The sequence below is a fragment of the Salminus brasiliensis genome, chromosome 11 (assembly GCF_030463535.1).
Source record: "Salminus brasiliensis chromosome 11, fSalBra1.hap2, whole genome shotgun sequence".
Classification (NCBI taxonomy): Eukaryota; Metazoa; Chordata; class Actinopteri; order Characiformes; family Bryconidae; genus Salminus; species Salminus brasiliensis.
The window spans coordinates 15,100,601-15,113,781 of record NC_132888.1 but is presented as its reverse complement, the minus strand read 5'-3'; the positions used below and the strand labels follow the sequence as shown (position 1 = coordinate 15,113,781).

General features: G+C 41.1%; 1 protein-coding gene across 6 annotated transcripts in view; it reads right to left on the bottom strand.

Moving 5' to 3' along the window:
• nf1a (neurofibromin 1a) overlaps window positions 1-13,181 on the bottom strand; it is a 63,948-nt gene that overhangs the window by 40,972 nt on the left and 9,795 nt on the right. For all 6 annotated transcript variants that reach the window (XM_072691923.1, XM_072691924.1, XM_072691925.1 and 3 more), the window contains exons 9-29: window positions 12,525-12,698; window positions 12,307-12,435; window positions 11,990-12,064; window positions 11,547-11,678; window positions 10,648-10,776; window positions 10,265-10,378; window positions 9,258-9,337; window positions 8,989-9,112; window positions 8,157-8,403; window positions 7,756-7,829; window positions 7,553-7,636; window positions 6,817-7,161; window positions 6,180-6,319; window positions 5,333-5,455; window positions 5,096-5,179; window positions 4,892-5,008; window positions 4,330-4,511; window positions 3,406-3,617; window positions 3,145-3,306; window positions 2,922-3,025; window positions 2,045-2,180 (exon numbers count right to left, since the gene is read on the bottom strand). In XM_072691923.1, the coding sequence (XP_072548024.1) occupies window positions 2,045-2,180; window positions 2,922-3,025; window positions 3,145-3,306; window positions 3,406-3,617; window positions 4,330-4,511; window positions 4,892-5,008; window positions 5,096-5,179; window positions 5,333-5,455; window positions 6,180-6,319; window positions 6,817-7,161; window positions 7,553-7,636; window positions 7,756-7,829; window positions 8,157-8,403; window positions 8,989-9,112; window positions 9,258-9,337; window positions 10,265-10,378; window positions 10,648-10,776; window positions 11,547-11,678; window positions 11,990-12,064; window positions 12,307-12,435; window positions 12,525-12,698 (2,967 nt within the window). The remainder of the gene's footprint in view (window positions 1-2,044; window positions 2,181-2,921; window positions 3,026-3,144; window positions 3,307-3,405; window positions 3,618-4,329; window positions 4,512-4,891; window positions 5,009-5,095; window positions 5,180-5,332; window positions 5,456-6,179; window positions 6,320-6,816; window positions 7,162-7,552; window positions 7,637-7,755; window positions 7,830-8,156; window positions 8,404-8,988; window positions 9,113-9,257; window positions 9,338-10,264; window positions 10,379-10,647; window positions 10,777-11,546; window positions 11,679-11,989; window positions 12,065-12,306; window positions 12,436-12,524; window positions 12,699-13,181) is intronic.

Sequence of the window (13,181 nt, the reverse complement as noted above, 5' to 3'; positions counted from 1 at the left end):
ATATATATAAGCAGGGGTAAACAGATCAAAACAAGCGCTGACCACCCAGGTCACCAAATCAGATTATCCAATCTCTGTCAGATTCAGGATTATAGAAATGATAGAAAGGTTAATTGCATATTCTATTATATTGTATACTTAAGTACCAAAAAACACTCAAGTGTAAGTACCCCACATCCACTTCACTTTTCGTATCATTCCCTTCACTTTTCTCAACCTTTCAAACTTTAAATAGAGGTAAAAAAAAGGCTGATTTTATTGTAGGCACAGATCAAGTTAATCCAACATGAAAGCTCTTTAACAACCAAAAGCGTTTGCTGATCTTTTCATAAAAAACAAACAAACAAACAAACAAAAAAAGACATACATGAGAACACTGGTAATTAGAGATTCTTTATAAAACTATTCACAGTCCTACTGTATCTTTAACAGCTGAACTGTCAAAGCAGTGATTCGTATTTCCTCCATTTTATATAAAATCACCTTGACTGAATCCCCACCCTCTGCAGTCTCCTATTGGTAATGTAGGGCTATGCCCTGCTGTCTGCATCAACTCATCATTCTATGTAAAATCTATGGCAAATCTATGGCCAAAAAAACCTTAATCCGAGTAGACACTGAGCTTGCATGAAAAGTGACCACAGACTCGACAAACTTTCATATGCTTTTAAAAATGCTTAATTTTTTCCTTCTAATCGACTCTGGACTTCATAACTTGCTTTTTTCTTCATACTCATCATTCTTTTTATTATCAGCACTGACACTGACAGTAAATCCATATTTTAATAGCCCAGCCCTCACAACAGGCAATGAAAAACCACTCCAAGTTCTGGAAAGCAGTTTCCACTTGCCGTCACATTTGCAATTGCATATTTGCTAAGTTCTTTGATTGGTTTATTTTGTATTGTCATTAATCATCATACAAACATCCCCACATGATAGATTTCATACAGCATATGTGCTAATGTTAATGTTAGACTTGCCAAATTCCATGTCCAATCAGACAGGCTTGAAAGTAGTCACCTAGTTATTAATGTGAGATATATTTGTGAATGTGCAAAAAACATTGATCTGGTCTAGTTGTTTGTTTTAATGGGGGAAAACGCAAAGGAAATGCTTAAGGCAGGCAGTCACTCGGACCACAGGCACTCCATTTTTAGTGGCCTAAAGGTGAATTGTGGCCAGGGGCACAGGTCAACAGGAAAGGGGTACCCTTGTTTATAAAAAATGAATTATGCTTATTTTATCATGTGTAATGACGCAACAACAATTACTCTGTGATATAAGAAAAATGTATGATGATAAACAGTGAAGGTCAGTGAAGGCAACCATCAAAAGTTTAGTGCTCCAACTGCCAGGATTTAAGCTCTTCAATCTGACATACTAACCACTACTTTTCTAACAAAACAATAGAGACGTCTCTCTCTCTGAACACAGAACAGGTAGAAGAGCACCACTAGTTATTATGCAGCCCATTAGTTCTTACTGTAAGTCAAGAACGACTCATCTCACTAACACATACGATCAAATGTAAAGGCCAAATCTAAACCAATTAAAATTCTTTGCCAGATTTAATTATTAACTAAGCTTTGCTTTAAACTGTCTCCTTTCCTCAAACGTGCAAAAACACACGCATGTCATCATGCAGACATAAATGAATGGACGATTTTACTCAAACACAGAACTGGAGAGAGCCAGCAATTAATCAGAATGACTTGCAGTGTAATGCTCCAACTTTCACAGAGACAGCCACCAGATGGAGCAGTGCAGTAAACGATAAGCAAATGTCTATTTTATCAATATGTGATTTAACACTGATAAATGTGTTTCCAACATGAAAAAAAAAGCTTTCAAGCAGACAAAAACCAAGCTGTATAAATATATAGCAAGGTGGCAGGAAGGCTAAGCGTGAGTGTATGAGTTAGTCGTGACTGTCCAACACACTCTCCACTGTGGGAGCAAGCAATAGCATGGTGATGGGGCACAGTAAATGTGAGGTTTGGTGTGAACGTCCAGGCAGTGTGGGAAAGAGAACAGTGTGTACCTGGTACAGACAGTGGCAGACACTCCGAAGCTGTGGGGGAAACTCGCTGGAGGAATTGATGATGGCTAGGAAGAAGCGGTCTGTGATTTGCAGCAAGTTCCTCTGGTTCTCATCCAGGTTCTCCGTGGGTTCCAGCCTACAGAGGAGGATTTTTTTTTAGTTCTACTAAGGAGCAACAATCAGACTCACTTAAGACATACAGGTTTGTAGACACCTGCTTAACTAAACCTTCTTCTGAAATCACAAAGTATTCATATGTTTATCTCCCCCTTTCTCTTCAGTAACGGTCTCTGGTCTTCTAAGAAACTGGGGACACTAATTGATGGAACACTGCTGTAAAGATTTGATTGCATTCAGCCACAAGAGCATTAGTGAGGTGGTAATGATGTTCTGAATCTTACTCACCCAACAGCTGCTCATTCAATGTTTTTTCCAAAATCAAAAGTATTAAAAACAGGAGTTTATCCTGTTTTTGTCTGAGCAACTGTCTCTACTGTCCACTATATTCTGGAACATTGGTGTGAGGATTTGATTTGATTGAACAATCAATCAATCAATAAGAATGTTAGAGAGGTCAGAGAATACAGTTCCACTGCTCCACAGCTAGGGGCGTTATACCTCTCTAACCCACATCTGGCAATAGGCATGATGCCAATAGTTCATGTTTATTTGCAGCAGAGAGTCCTATTCCTTTGGCAGTGATTTTCTACAGGGTTTATTGCAGACAAGCTGTGTGTGTGAATTTGTACATCTGTGTCAGCAATGGGTGCAACTTTGAGTAGCTAAATGCAGATATGACCACAAACATCTAGACATAGAGTTTATAGCACAATAGTCTAGTAATTCAGATCATGTCAATCAGCCAGAACAGACCTACCTGGTGGGGTCCACCTCAAAACTAATGTGCTGCCACTCAGGAGTGGTGATGACTCCTCTCAAGAGTGGCTCCAGAAGCTTCTGGAGATAGGCAGCTCCATATACCTACATGTGAAGAAAGTGTAGTAACTTTCTCTGTTTAAGCATCACATTTAAGTGGGACAGCTATTAGTGAAATAGTAGCAAAGTGAAACAGAGAAAATGAAAATTTTTACATTTTTTACCTTAAAACAGAATGTCATGATCTTGCTCGCCAGACTGTTTCCTCTGAAAAGAGTTTGCATTGAGTCAGCCAGCTCCACCTCCTTAGAGAACATGTTCCAGAGCAGTTGATAGAGCAGATGCCTGGAGTCAAACAGTGTCACCAACACCCTGGCCAACTCGTCCTGAAGACCATAGCAACAACCTCTCAATATCCATTTCAAATAAGTGTCTCAAGAGCTGTATTCAATCAAGAGCTGTATCCAGTCCTGGTGGTTACTTACCCACTGAGAGCAGGGCACCACATTGGCCAGAGCCATAGCGATGGGCAGCTCCCCTTGGTCTCCCATCATGGTGACAAGCTCAACTAGTCTTTCAAAGCGGTCGGCCAGAACGGTCTCAGCCAGGGTGTCAAACTCTGTGCCCTGCTGCAGGATCTTAGTGAGCACCTCCATAAAGGTGGCCCTCGTCTGCAGGTCTTTATGATAGCCCAGCCCTTTAGACAGACACAGAAATTACTTTCTCTCTCTCTCTCTCTCAAATAAATCATATAAATAGTCTAGCACATATAATAGCCTAGCATGCATGACTACCTAATATTATGGTGTCTTTCATCTGCAAAATATGGTCAGCCAATAAATAAATAACCTGGTCAGTTGCAGATAAGGATGATAAAGTTACTGGCAAAAGACAGAGCATCTCTAGTTCACTTTAGTCGGCCTGTTCATTGTACATTAGGTCAAGTGGCCAGAATGGACTCCTTCCATCACAGAATGTTATCAGTGCTGGGAGGTTGGAAGTTAGCATGGGTTTCATCATGTCAGGAATCAACATGAAGCCAATCACTGCATGTTTTTGAACTGCTGCCAATAAAATGCCAATAGACAGCTAAACACGCTTAGAGGAGACCACAAACTGCCAGATCCCTTATGTCAGCTAACAGATGCCTACAGTGGCTTTGAGTAATAGGAAGGACACATCCAATGGGAGCGAGGCCAATCATGCTCGCTGAGACTCACAGCCACAGATGGCTGCAGCATCACCAGGAATTGAACTAGCAATGCCAAAGACTGGGCCAACACTTAAACAGTTGCACCACTTGGGAGCCCCATCAGCCCACTTCTTTAAAAGCAAAGAAAAAAAAATTAATACACAAATATACACTGCTTGTGGAGGGATTGGAGCTGAAATCGGTCTATGGCAATCACCTATGGAGTGCATGAGGCCACTGTCCACATTGGCATTAAGGAGATTTGACATGGCCAGCACGGTGCAGTGGCGTAGGGATGCAAGGCGTCGGGACATTCCTCGCTTCCTCTCAGCCACCTGCTGCCCGTCCTCCTCCACCTCACTGCAGTCATTCAGTAGGTTCATGAACAGAGTGAAGTACCTGAGAAAGGACGAAACAGCAGAGAGTTAAGATTAAAGAGAATGCAGCTGTGAAGAACTTTCCTGTGTCACTTCTGCAAACCCCTATCAGGAAATCCTGTGTGAGGCACTTTAGAGTCTGGCCCCCAAATAAACATTTTTTACGAATGCAGAGACATTACTACTGCCATCCATTAATAGTCCCAAAATGTGAATGTGCAGCTTCAAAAACATGCATGTTGAACATCCAGGTTGGTCGAACGCACAATAAAGAACATGGTGTATTCTACAAGATACAATGTTCATGCTGTATGTTACTAAATTTACAAGATTTAGTTACATTTTTTTAAATAACTGGTATGTGATTAGAATCTGTGCCATGCACTTTGAGGGCAATCATACTTGAGGAAGAGTTGAGATTTGGCCTCCATTAGCTCCACTCCATCTCCTTCCTCAGGCTGCAGAGGCAGGCCAGCTAGCAGAGACACTACTGCCTCCATACTCGCCTGGTCCAGGTCCCTGAGCACAGACAAGAAGTTTGGTGTGATCACAATGTGAAAAAGATCAAATAACTGATAAGAGAATCTTGAGATTCAGGGACGGTACCGTGTGAGGTATTTGACATCATCATCTGCTGCTTGATTGGAAGTCCCCATCACCCAGTCAGTCAAATATTCCACCATCTTGTTCCTGAAAGGGACGGTGCAACACTACACATTACGATCTGGTTATGAAACACAGTAATTCCATAACTCCCCTTATAACTAGGTAACAGCAACAACGCACTAAAGGACATTTACTAGAACACAGTACTTTTGACATGGTACATTCAGTGGTGTTTACCTGAATTTCATCTCTTGACAGAAGGAGAGATCATCCCGGCGCTCCATCATCACCTCCACTAACTGACACAGCTTGGTTTTGATCTGAATTGCATGAACCCCATTACCTAAAATGCGGACATACCTGTGGGGACAGCCAGGCAATATACAACCGAGACTTCAATGGATTTAAAGGCCAAAATGCATTTGAAGGTAAAAGTCTACACATTAATTTAATGAAACTGCTGTCTGAGAGTGACAGTCACACAATTCTTTACATTTATCTGCGTTTATTTTCTTAATTGAAAAGAGATGCACATAATTTGTCTGCACTGCATTTACTTAACTAGATCAAGCTACTTAATTGCACACAGACAGCAGGTATAACCTCCTTATTTAAAGTACTGGCATCAGAATGGGACAAGGAGTTGTTTCCATTTAGACTTCTAAACGCTATTTAAAATAGCATTATGTAACAATTTTACCCTAAAAAAAGCTTTAAATCATTTAGACGGTGTGGGGAATGGGGACACGGTCATTGCCACTCTGGTACTGCACTATAACTTTTGTGGACGTTTTACTGAGAGCTCATCATATTTGTGAAAAAAAAAAATCTATATTGTGTCTCAAAACGCTATTGATATTTACATCAGTGGCATAAAAGGAAAATTACACTCTGCAACTGTAGGGGGAGCCCACGTGCAGCAAGTACCAGTTTTTGTATAATGTGGCTTTAATGGGATGTACAATCTTGAATCTTGTATTGCCGGTTTAAGGGACTTGTGCGTCAATACTCCAAGAAGAACATTAGATAATCATCTAATTAGTTTAATGTGGTTAATTAAAAAGGGAAGGAGATGAGGCCTGACCTGACAAGGTTGAGCATCATGGTCTCAATGCTGGCCTGGCCCAGATGCTCAGAGCTGCCCTCAGTGTGACTGTCCAGCAGATTCTTCATAATGGCAATGGTTTGCTCCACAAACAGTGTGTTTGTGTCAGTGATCGGCACCTGAAGGAGGACACGGGCAGGGCATTACAAATGAGGTCATAGCTGTGTGTCACTGAAAAAGTGAAATCTGAAACCAAAACTGCTAATTCAATCTGTGAATGAAACAGCTGCAGAGTTCAGATGGTGTGATGCTGCATTCATAAATCTTGAGAATTCTGCCCTCTTGAAGTCAAAAGCCTACATGTAAACTCTAAAAATAATGTAAATGTAACGAACCCTGGTAATATACCCTTTTTGTTTAGGTTGTTTTGTTACAAAAGAAAAGAAAAATACTCAGACACAAAGATTACATAAATTAAAGTTAGTGTCATTTATCAGACAAGCAGACAGTGATTAAGCAGACGTAAATACAGTTAAATGTGTTATGTATAGACTTCTGGAACCTTTTCTATTTCTCACAGAACCATTGAAGAAAAGGACCACTTTGACAAATGATCATGATTATATGTTTACCAACATTTTGGTTTTTACTCGAAATCTTTGCAGTTGTTTCTTACCGGCCCCTGGGTATCAAAAAAGCGGCCTATGCTGTTGCGCAGCTTGGTGAAGAGCATCGGGTAGAGGGCAGGGCTCAGCTCCAGACCCACCAGGTCTTTAACGTTGGTGCGGATCTGCATGCCCACCTTCTCATGTGTGCAAACCATGAGAGACAGTAGCCTCTCCAAAAACCTGCTGAGTGGCGTCTCACTGTTCACCTCGCCCGAGGCCATGGAGATCATGGAGCCCTTGCGCTCACTCAGAGGGCCCATAGGGGGGCTGTAGGTCCCCAGGCTGGGTGTACTACGCTGCTGCAGACACACACCACCCAGAGCACACAGGAAACCAGTCATATTGATCCACTCCTATGGGGAGTGAGGAGAGGGGAGTGTGTTGAGTACATGCATTCATGTACATGAGTTGAGTACATGCATTCTATTTTTTTTTCCCCCTGGAAGGAAATATTATTTAGCACCTGACCAATAACTCAAACAGCACGGTAAAAAATAAATAAATCAAATATCAGAATTGTTTATTCAAAAAAACTTTACAATGCTCTCTTTACTTCAATCTCAACAGTACTCTAAAGCCTGGAGAAAACTAAATAAACACAATAAATGATTAATAAAAATGAACATCTCGAAAATCTTCACTCCTCATTATATTAATAACAAAAACAACTTACAAGCCAACTACTGTAACTGTCAAATCTGAGGTATTGTAACTGCCAAAACTAAACAGAACTGCATCACTCACATGCCCATCTTCAGCTTTGTTCTTTGGATGGTTTAGTATTTGTTTTGTTGATTGCTCCCACTTAGCATGCGTATCCTCCCAAGCCTGAAGGTAGTAAGAGGCAAACAAAGGAAAGAAAAATAACAGTTAAAGTAAAACCAAAAAGAGCAGAACTGGCTAAACAGAGTGAACATCTAGACACTAATGCTAACACTCTGCCTCACCTCTATGTTCCCAGCTGTAGGATGCTCTATTCTCCTTAGCAAGGCCATTACTCTTTTCTGTAGGGTCGAACGACCTATACACAAACAATATAAGACAACAGTGCACTAGTAGAATTATAACACAGGCCTCAAAGCATGGTAGGGGTCATTTCACAATGCATAATTTATTCATTTAAAGCGTTCTATGGACACGTGTTGCAAATTAGCACTTCGCTATAAACACTAAACACAGTACATCCGGCTCTTGTGCATAACTGCATGTTGCAAGGCCAGAGGTACTATCTTGTCCATGGCAAATAAATAAAATGCAACAAAACACAATAAAAATGAATAGCATCATAAGAACTTGCACTAGAAGCACAAGTAAAATGTTCAATATCCATGCCGTTTGAAAAACGAACCTGTCGCCATCATGTTGCTGACTGAGGCAAACTCCATGAAGGCGTTGTAGTTTGGCAGGACAGTGTGTACCGGCAGCTCGTCCATGCTGCAGCGGATGTCTGCCTCCTCACACAGGTGCCGAAAGCAGGACATGGCCACCAGCACAGCTTCAGCATCCGGACTCCAGAGGAACGAGTACAGACACACCTCCAGCTTGGTCTGTGCTTGTCTGCTGATGGGAATCAAACTACCCTGTGTGGCACTCTCCTGGCGGAAGGGAGGGTTTTTTAGAAGACTCTTACAAAGAAAGTCAACCGAAGAACCTTCAACGTCTCAAAGATCTATTTACGTTTAAACGCCAATATTAATGCTCTGTAGCATTTTTCTGCATTTTACTGTGTAATTTTCATTTAATTAATCTTTATAATAAAGCTAAATATCTGTAATCACATTTAGCATGCTTGCATTATGTAGAAGAACAATAATCAATATAATAATAAAGGAAGAAGAGTCAGGAAGAGGTAAAATATAAAAAATATTTAAAAAAAAAGTACTGTGCAACAGTGCCCTCTTCTAGTCATGGAGGAGAAAAAAAAAATAAAAGTCAGAGGTGCTCAGTTATGAGGGCTGAGGTCCATTACAATTCCATGCTGTCCACACCTACTAAATCTGGCAACTACCAACAGAGTTGAATTAGGAGTGTTTGAGTTGGAAAATCAATCTATGCAGGAGATACACCTTTCAGGATTAGAGTAGAACTTTCCTGCAACTAGTCCGAATGTAAACAAAGCTACTAGCAATCTGGACCTTTTTAGAAAACCTTTGCGAGCTACAGGGCATGTGGGTACTCACTTTATTCTTTAAGAGAAACTTGTTCCTGCAGATGAGAATCTCCCTAAGCCACTTCAAGATCTCTGTGCTGTTGATCATCTGGTGGCCAGTCAGCTTCTTACATATGAGGAACAGGACCTGAGAGCTGAGAGCGAAAGAGCGCGAGAGCGAGAGAGAGAGAGCGAGAGAGAGAGAGAGAGGTCCAGAAAAATCAAACAATTAATCAGACACACCTCTCCAAGTCCAGGTTTAGAACCACACCAACTGAGGCCATTCACTGAGTAACTAACCTGATGTCCCAGAAAGTCTCAATAGGTGTATCAGGGTTCCACAGCTCAATGGTCTCAGGCTGATGTAACACCAAAAGTGCCTGACAGACAAAAGGAACACAGACAATAGACAAAAGGCAAGTGTTAATTAAGTACATTTACCCACATAACATGAGAGGATCTGTACTTTCCAGTGAACTGAATTTAATAAAACTAATGTAATTTTATTCGAAATTCTTTGTGTTTTAATTTGTATGTATTGCATTTAGCAAACACTCTTATCCAGAGTGACTTAGTGCATAGTCATTTACTCCCAGAATGTCTAAAGTTAGCATTGATAGAATCCTGATTTCAATGTAAATTTGCGCTATTACTGCCAGAAATGAGCCACACAATACATGATAAACATTTCATAACTAATACTAATAACTAATAATTCCTAGAACCTGCATGTTGAGCAATAAGTGGTGTAAATGCAATGAAATGTCGAATAAAATAGATATTAGTTCTCTGTTAAGTGCTCTCAAAAGAGAAGGGTCTTCAGTTGATGTTTGACAACAGCAACCGATTCTGCTGTTCGGACACTCAGGGAAGTTCTTTCCACCACCTTGATGCCAGGACCGAAAATAGTCTGGATGCTTGTCTTTCATGTGTCCTGAGAGTTGGTGGGTCAAACCAAACCATACTTGATGCACAAAGGGCTCTGGGTGCAGCTTGGGTTTTGACCACTGATATAACTGTTGACTGTTCTTTCATATTGGTTCTGGACTGTGTTGGAGTTGTTTATACTTAAGTTAAAGCTCTACAGAAGTTCTAACAAAATTCAGGTCAAGCTGTTAGAGGTAAAGGTACATTTGCTATTACTTGAATAATTACAGAAACATTTTATTTGAGTATGGGTTCAGTCTACTATCCACACTTTTGCCATTCATCTCCATATTCAATAACAACCTCCATCTTCACTACAAATACAAAAGAAACTGAATGAGAAAGAACGAGACAGCAAGAGAACGCAACAAATTCTATACCTCCATGGCCTCCTGAGACAGCTCTGAAGCATGTGTGAGAGGCACAAGTTGGACCAGGCCTATGATGAGCTCAGTTGTGCTGTTCTGGATCTCTTGGCCCTGTTTCCCAGGGTTCTGTCAGAACACAGACATACACAAACATTCCTTACAACCTGTGTGCCACACACTTAATTCCACATACAATTAATATTTCGCTTAAAACACAGTGGCCCACAAGTCTAATGTGTACTTTATGTACCAGAAAAGGTTCATCCTGAAAAATCTGTGAACCAGGATTGCTGGTAAACTCATAGGAGTTGCATTAGTGGAAGAGGAAACGGTGGGAAAAAGTGTGTAAATGTGTAGCATCTGAGCCAGTGAGGTAGAGGCTGCTTTGTACTCACATGAAGCATTAGTTTGGGGTCAGCATGGATGAGTTTCACCAAAGCCAGTAAGAGAGAGCGAGAGTCCATATCTGCAGACTTCTCCTTAAACTTCAGACTAGTCGTCATCTTCTCTTTGAATGTCAGACTCTGTGAAGGGGGAAAGGGGCTCATATCCTATCCAAAAACAAAATATCTAATTCTCTATCTGATGTTACCTTGAAGGTAATAAAGCGACAGAGAAAGTATACGCTATTTTTTTTTTATTTTATAAGGTTCAGGTGCCAGTGTGGCAAGGTATGGCCTAGTCACCAGTCAGGCCAGTGGGGTTCTAAAGTTATTAAGTAAGTTAAGTAATAGGTCTGTGAAATGAGCTTGGAGGGAGTGGGTCTGGGATGCCAGACCTTACTGTTTAGCCTTCCGGAGGTGTTGTGGGCTTAACTTAGCCAAACACTGCTGAAGAGAGGTGCCTACCTGATTATCCCTGTGAGGAGCTTGTGAGGTAGTGGGTGGTTAGAATATAGGTGCAGGGAATGGGCTGGGCCCTATTGTAACCCTAATTACTAGATGCAGGGATTCTTCATCCTAACCTGTATTGTGTCACTTACAGACTGTAGAAAGCTTGTTTCCAAAATTGGTGATACATAATTGAATTCATTATTCCCTCGATCAGTGAAATGTTGCCAATGCTTGGTTTTCAATGCAACAGAACCCCACTGCATGATCAATCCAACACTTGCTTAACACCTGAAGAAATGTTTTTGGCCTATTCTCATCAACAAATATTTTGACTGGGGTCCACACTGTATACTAGACACTGTAGTCAGTAAAAGAGTGATTCCCACCCCTAAACCTAACCCAAGACATGAGCATTTCAAGTTATTGGTATGAGCAAGTGTGTAAAGGAAAGCATTGCTCACCGGGGTCATTCTCAGGGGTGCATGGGCACTGTGGCTCTGGACAACTCGGCCCTGTGTGTCTGCAAACATGGCACGTAGCTCTCCTGAGTAGCAGTAGATGGCATCGATTTTTGGCCACCAGTCCAAGTGAGACTGTAAGTTAGAGGCAGACATTAAGCTCACATAGTAAAACAAGTCCTAAAGTCCTGCCTGAAGAACAATAAGACACAAGACACGATATCCATGTTGAGCATATTCTTATCTGAATGCTTTAGAAGATCACAAACTTTTCCAAAAAAGTTTTCAAAAAGTTTCCAAAACTGATGGTTTTCCATCAGTAAAGATACAACAAAAGGTAAAGATAATAAGAATGATAAAGACTTTTATTTAGATTTAATGGAGCATTTTTAGATGTGTGTGCTGTGCTTTACTACCTAAAATGATAAACTGTCCTTGGCACTCACATTAGTGATGATTTTGTGCAGAGAGTTGACCAGGACGAAATGGAAGGTAGGAGGAGATGTAGAAGCCAGACAAACCTAGAATTGGAAATAAGTCTTATACTTATACGCACACACAGTAATACAAACACTGTACCAACCATCAGGCATCTTGAACATAACATTAATCTACTGTACATATACTGTACATATATAATTAAATAAAATCAGCAGCAACCTTCGTTCACCTTGACCGGTGCCTATACAACAGCATGCCATGCTAATATTAGTCATAACCGTAAGAGCCATTGGTGAGTAAGCACTGCAAGAGCGAGGCTGACCTTGAAGTGCTGGTTGTTGTGTGGGTTGATGCGGAAGCAGGACACAAAGCAGTCAATCATCAGGTCCACGTCAGCACTCTGGCATCCAGTGCCCCGTGAGAACGGCTTAGTGGGGTTAAACAGGAGAGCCTGCAGGGCGGAAACGTGCAGAGGTGTAGCACAGATTCAACACCGCATTAAGAAAAGAAACAAAATAGCTGCATATGACACACACTTACTTTGAGGTCCACCACAATGGACTGCACCAGCAGGAAGATGACAGAATGATCCTCCCAATTAATGTATGTCGAAGCTTTGCACAGTTTGACACAGGCGATAGCTGCACTCTCAGTCAACTGCTTGCTGCTGCCGTGACCTGCCAGGGCCTTTCTCAGACTATCCAAGAACAATTTCTGCAAGACATCATACATTACAATAAACATGGGATATTTTTGGAAAGTAACAGTAGTTGTTTTTTTTGTTTGTTTGTCCTACACAGCTCTCCTCTAGCATGGAATGGCTTGTAAACATATGACACAAGGAGGACTAAATGAAGCTAAACAACTATATGGTCAAAACAAATGAAAAGAAACCTAGCTTATAACTCAGGGGTCTTCTCTTGCTATTTTAGGTGGTACCAAACAGTGATGTCTAATGCTGAAGATATACTTGCTGTTAAGTGTTAAGCTTGCTTACACATGATGGCTGCCCCACATATCCTACACTGGTTTGGTGCATCAGTTGTGCTCAGAAATTAACGCCATGTGCACACATGGTGCAGTACACACAAAAACGACCCAAGTCTGTATGTCTTTGATGTAGTAGCTTTACATACCATCTAGGAGGGCGCTGCTGTTTCTGCAGTGTTTGCATAATTACCTAAATGCTAAGCTCCT